The sequence below is a fragment of the Balearica regulorum genome, chromosome 2 (assembly GCF_011004875.1).
Source record: "Balearica regulorum gibbericeps isolate bBalReg1 chromosome 2, bBalReg1.pri, whole genome shotgun sequence".
Taxonomy (NCBI): domain Eukaryota; kingdom Metazoa; phylum Chordata; class Aves; order Gruiformes; family Gruidae; genus Balearica; species Balearica regulorum.
Genome location: NC_046185.1, coordinates 26,177,152 through 26,183,175, shown reverse-complemented (window position 1 = coordinate 26,183,175; position 6,024 = coordinate 26,177,152). Strand labels below are relative to the sequence as shown.

General features: G+C 49.8%; 1 protein-coding gene across 2 annotated transcripts; it reads right to left on the bottom strand.

Moving 5' to 3' along the window:
- Positions 1 to 3,877: 3,877 nt before the first annotated feature.
- Positions 3,878 to 5,793, bottom strand: LOC142600329 (GSK-3-binding protein FRAT2-like). 2 transcript variants are annotated; one of them, XM_075743697.1, is made up of 2 exons: positions 4,673 to 5,793; positions 3,878 to 4,189 (listed from the first exon to the last, which is right to left on the bottom strand). In XM_075743697.1, exon 1 carries the CDS (start codon positions 5,652 to 5,654, stop codon positions 4,800 to 4,802), a length of 855 nt encoding a protein of 284 aa, XP_075599812.1. In that variant the 5' UTR covers positions 5,655 to 5,793; the 3' UTR covers positions 3,878 to 4,189; positions 4,673 to 4,799. The 2 variants fall into 2 exon arrangements, with proteins under 2 accessions (XP_075599812.1, XP_075599813.1); XM_075743698.1 differs by having other exon boundaries at positions 3,878 to 4,186.
- Positions 5,794 to 6,024: the final 231 nt, after the last annotated feature.

Genomic DNA, 6,024 nt, shown 5'->3' with positions numbered 1-6,024 from the left:
GTGTTGCTGCAAAGGCATTTATGTAGTTATTGTAGCACTTTAAGTGGTGTTTTCCAGCTACTTTAAAAAAAACAAAACAAAACAAAACAAAACAAACAAATACAGAAGGAAATTCCCACAGAAGTCGAGAGGGATTTTTCTGTTAACTTCATCTGTTCATTTCATTGCAGCTAGGGTTTCACCTCTGATTTCTGCCCTATGTTGTACAACCTGAAGATGAAAGAGTTGTAACTTGCTCTCCAACTCGTACACTGCAAGGTTTATAAGAAGTAAAACAGATCTTGGCCACCAAGAAGTGACTGAGCTACAATATTTGAAGACAAACGAACAAGCAAGTCAAAAGTACCTACCAAAAAGCAACTGAAGAGAACAAAGCTACTTAACATCTGGGAAGAGCAATATGAAATGGACAAAAGACACGTAAAAGATTACAAACACAAGCTGAAAATAATGGCCTGGGTGAGGGGGAAATGCAGGGTGAGGAGAGGAAAATCGTGGGGCCAGGGAGGGAATGAGGGATGCTATTTAGATGGTGATAGAGATGAAGATGAAGGTGAAGATGGAGATGGAGGTGGAGGTGGAGGTGGAGACGAAGCCACTGACACTGGGACTGGCCCTGGCTGGCCAGAACTTAAGTTGTGCATTAACCAGCCTATATCCTTCTTCTCCCTTACGCCTTCCATGAGATGCACTTGCTATTTTCTTTAAAACATTCTTTAAAACCTCATTTTAAGGACTTAGAGCAGAGTCCCTACTTTTCTACCATGTTTATTATGCCAAGTACTATACCAACACAATTTTTACGGGAGTCTTTAAATGCTGATGCATTACACAATAGTAAGCTAAAAAGGGAGACAGGAGACACGAGGGGAATAGCAGACAAAATTCATTCTTCCTGCCAGACTTCTGACTAAATCGAGTTACTTTCAAGAACTCGGGGAACGTGAAAGTAGAAAGAGCAATATATAACAAGGGTACGAAGCTGAGTTTTGGGCAAGGGGTCAGGAAAACACTTCTTCGGTCACACAGAGAAAACTCAGGAGGAATTAAGCTGTGACATAGACTACTAATGAAAAAGCTGGTGCAGCCTTGTGCCATGCTAATGCAACGCCACAGAGAGGCGCATTGAAAGATGAGATTCTGAGTCTGTTGTGCATTTGTTTACAGAATTATTTAAAATCAAGCTTACCCCCAAAATATAGCCCCCTGTAAATATAATGAAAATAATCTTCCCCAATGCTTTGCACGATCACTTCTTACAGAAATCTAAATGGCTTACTTTTGCTCCTACAGCTCATGTGATCCACTGCAAAATCTTGTGTTTTGAACAATTTTCTTCCTCACAAGATGGGGAAAAAAAAAAAAAGATAAAACATAGCTAAATGCTTATTATGAAAATGTAATTTTATTCCAAATGTAAAGCTGAAGTAAACTATATTTTCACTTACAAATGAAGATAGACTAAGCATACCGTGAAGGCCAAATTTGCTTTTTGTTTCTCTAGAAACCAACAACTGGTATCTGAGGATCTGCATTGGCTAAATGTATTCAAGAAACCCTACCTCTAAAACACAGATATTTAAAGCTTACAAAAATGCTTACTTCACTGTTCAACCTTTTTTTATCCTATTTGGGAAACAAAGTAGACGGTGACTTTGATATCAAAGCTTTTTTCTGTTTGTATGCTCACATAGCGTAGCACGAGGCAACATTTGAAAAAAAGAATTTGCAATGAATCAATGGAAACCTTCTGGCAATATTTCAATTGAAATCTTGTAAAACTTGGCTTCCAAAACCAAAATAAGCCACATTCGATGCATTCCCTTATGAAGAAGTGACATGTGCTCTGTTTTGAAGAAGATAATTTTAAAAGACTTATAAGGAAGACGTGATGATAAAGGTTGTTGGCATGAGCTTAGGATGTTCAAGTTAGGAGTGATGAAGATGCATCAGTGAGTTATGCAAGTTATCTGAAACAAGTGCCAAAAATCCTTTTACCAAATCGTAACACACTCTACATAACACTTAGCTCACTATAACCCCTTTTCATATATACATCTCCCAGCCTCGCACAAAGGAGAAAGTAAAAACTATTTTAGAAGTAATTTAGGAAGCTTAAAAACCAGCCAGTCACTGTGAAATTTATGAGCATCTTTTCTAAGCCTCACTCCAACTGCCAGTTTATTGAAAAGTGTTATTCTAGTAAAATCCTTAAAAGGAATGTCTCGAGGCTTTCAATGACTACAAAGGACACTTGTAAAGTTAGCTGCTCTCATTAGTATACAGAGGCTAGGATTTGGGGAGGGGGGAAGGAGGGGAGGGAAGAAAGGGGGATGCAGAATTGATGCATAATTATCAGTGGTGAAAAATTCAAGTCAACCCTACCAGCTTTCAGAATTTCAGCTGACAGCCGCACATATACTTTTAACTGTAGTTGTGTAACAACACGGGCCCCATCGGCTACGCTCGGTTTTTAGCCTGTTTCCTCCAGCTCTTTCAGTAAAGATAATTAAACTACTCATCCTAGGGTTCAAATTCAGCATCGGCACAGCGAATATCTATCTGTCCGAGCATCTAAAGGACAAATAGGAGGACGACTAGTTCTTTAGTTGTCGGTTAGTGGTTATATTTGAAGCTTTCTTTTTTGCATTCTATTGAACTTTTTTCCTGGATTAATAAAGAAACAAATTTTCAAATAAAAATTCCTTTCAAGTAAGGACAACCGACACATTATTGTATTAGAGGATAAGAACTAATGGCAGATCCAAATCTGTTCCAAGTTGTGCAAAATGCCACAAAAGCTGCATAAGTTATGAGAAAAAGGACTTCAGATGTTAGTAATTAAGGATGTTCTAAAATGCATTGAACTTCTTCCTCTGCATTTTACTTGCTTTGATATGGAAAAACTGCATTCTACTTATAAATTAATCAAGATAAAGCTAATAATAACATCACATACTGTTCCTAGTGCAGGAGGAACCCAGTGAGACATTGTAAAAACCTCCAGCATCCATTTGTATCAGTAACTGGTAAGCAGAGAAAGAAATCTAAAATATTTTGCAGATTTAATGTATTCTTGAAAGAACTAATCACACAAGTAAATGTAACTGTTCAAATTGCTCTCTTGGACAAAAGCAAACATCTTCCATTTTCTTTCATGTGGGATTGCTACCTTCTTCAAAGGGGAAGCTTTTACCTCAAATTGAGTGGGGGTTGGGAGATTGTTATGCTCCAGACTGTCTGATGTGTTCAGTTCTGATCTCAAAGCTCATTCTTTGACTTCTAAAAACCTAACGTAGAATTTTACCAAGGAAGCTATTCAAAATAGATTTTATCACCAGCATCAAATTCTATGTTTTGAAGACTTTTTAAAAAAAAAAAAAAAAAAAAATCACTGCCTAGATCTCCGTACCCTCCTTTCTAGAGTCTCCCCCCACTCCCCGCCCAGCTCTCCCTGGAGAAAAAAAAAAAAAACAAAAACAAAACCAAACCCAAACAAGTAACCAACAAGCTAAGCTCTCTTCCTTCCCCAATACAAGATACCTAATTTTGGTTTCAGTATGATTTGACTTAGAAATTCCACCAGCCACATTCTCGGCTGCTCGAAGGGGCGTCTCACAGCTTCTGAATGAATGCTGCTGGCAAACAAAGGGGCTCAGTTGCATCTCCGTGCATTAATAACCGGTGTCCCACTGCATCAGACTATGCGGATTGTTGTGGGGATTTTTTTTTTTTTTTTTGTGCGTGTCTGCAAAATGGAGATCTCGCAACTGAAAGAAGATCAAGGGGAACGTGCCTACTGGAGCATCATCCACATAGTTTTGTTCTCATGAATCAAAATTCACTTCCCCTTAACAATGAGACACAGACCCAAAAATAAAAACAAGACCACGTTTATTCAATACAGACAGGTTAATTAAGACAGTAAGTCCTGTAAATCAGGAACACATTTTAAACACTCCGGTACGAAGTGCATATATTTAAAATCAACAGCTGCATCTTGTATTCGAGCCATTGAGTTTGTCGGGGAAGGGTGGATTCAGGTTTGTTTTTTTTCTTTTTGGTAGAAAAAAACTTGTTTCAGCTACCTTATGTGAACAATGCGTCTCAGGCTCCATTCACTCATCAGGCTTTACAATTTTAAGTCCAGCTGCCTTCCAGCTTTGATATTCACATTTTTTTTTAACTGCTTCATACAGTCACAACAGGACAAAAATAATAATAAACGTTAAAATAATAATAATAAAAACCCAAACAAACAAAAACCCCAAACCAGCCCGGGAGGGGAAAGGAAACACCTCCCGCCGGGGTCAGCGAGAATTATTGTAAATGGCTCCTGGGAGACGGAGCAGCCCCGCGGCGGCCGGGGGACCGGCGGCGGGGGGGTCCGCGGCCCCGGCCGGGCTGCCCCGGCGGGGGGAGGAGGAGGAGGAGCTCCCGGGAAGGCGGGGGTGGGGGGCACAACAACAGCTCGGGGCGGGCGGCGTGCGCGGCCTCCGCCGGTTGGTGAGCGGCGGGGTTCGGCGCCGCGCCGGGGGTGACCTTGGGGCGGGGGGGGGGGGGTGCGGGGGGGCACACCCGCCCCACCCCAACCTACCCCGACCCCGCCGCGCCCGTCCCGTCCCCGCCCGGCAGCGGGAGGGGGGGGCCCCCGCCGCGGGGGGAGACTTACATCGCGGCGGAGCCAGCACCGCGCTCCCGCAGTCCGGTCGGCGGGGGGGGGGGGGGGGGGCCGCTGCTAGCGGCCGCTCCGGCCGTGCTCCTCTGCCCCGGCCGCTGCCGCCGTTCGTCCCCGTCGGCTACTGCAGGGGCTGCACCGCCGCCGCCTCGGCCGCCTCGCCGTCCGCGCCGCTGCTCCCCGCCGAGGCGCTGCCGCTGGAGGCCGTGGAGGCCGCCGCTGCTGCCGCTGCCGCCGCTAGCTGCAGCCGCCGGACGGCTTCTTTGATGAGGTTGCCGGAGAGGATGAGCTGCTGCAGGAGCCGGTGGGGGTCTTCCTCCTCCGCCAGCCCGTCACCCGGCCCCGGCGGCGGTTGCTTCCTCCGGCGGGCGGCGCTCCGTAGCCAGCCCCGGCCGCACAGCTGCTTGGTCACCCGCTGGTGGCCGCTCCTGTCCGGCCGCGGGGGCTCGGCGTGCTGCTGGTGGGCTTGCGGCGGGGCCGGCCCCCGCGGTGCCAGCAGGCCGCCGCCGCTGCAGCGCGGCGAGTAGGGGGCGGCGCGGTCGCGGGCGCTGCCCGGTCCCAGGTGCTTGGGGGCGCGGGGCGGCGGCGGCGCCCGCTGGGCGCTCAGCTGCAGCACCTCACCCAGCTTGGCCACCAACGCGTCCACCTCCTTGGAGCCCGCTTGCCCCACGGCGACCGAGCGCTCCAGCAGCAGGAAGCGCTCGCCCGGGCGGCACGGCATCTCGGCCGGCGCCCTGCCGTGCCGCAGACGCAGCGGGACCGGGGCCGCCGCCCCGCGCGCACGCGAGCACACGCGGCTCCGGCGGCTGCGGTTGAAGCTGGAGCTCGGCCCGCTGGGGTTGGTTTGTAAACAATGGGTGACGCGGGATCCCGGGCGCCTCCCACTGCGCCGGGCGGGGGGGGAAGCCCCCGCGACCAACGGCCCGCCGACGGCTCCCGGCGCCAACGCCCCGCGCTGCGGGTGGGGAAGACTCATCCGCCGGTACGGGGGCGGCTCCCGCGACCGGTGACCACCGGCCGGGCGAGGCCACCCCGCGTCCACCGGCCACGCCGCTCCCTTTCCTCCCCCCCCCAAGTCTGCGCGCCGCGTGGACCGGTCCGCTTTCAAACCCCGCACCTCGGGTCTCGGAGGCGGAGCCCGAGTGATTGGCAGGAGGGGTGTGAGGGGGCGGGGCCGGCAGCCCGGCTGAGGAGGGGAGGGGAGGTGCGGGGCCGGCCCCGGGAGCAGCCGCCTCCGCGGGAAGGGGGTGTGCTGTGGCCCGCGGTGGCTGCGCCGGGCTGGGCCGGCCCGGCCCGGCCCTTCGCCGTCCTGTCGCCTCGGGACGAGTACCCTGAGGAGAGGCGGG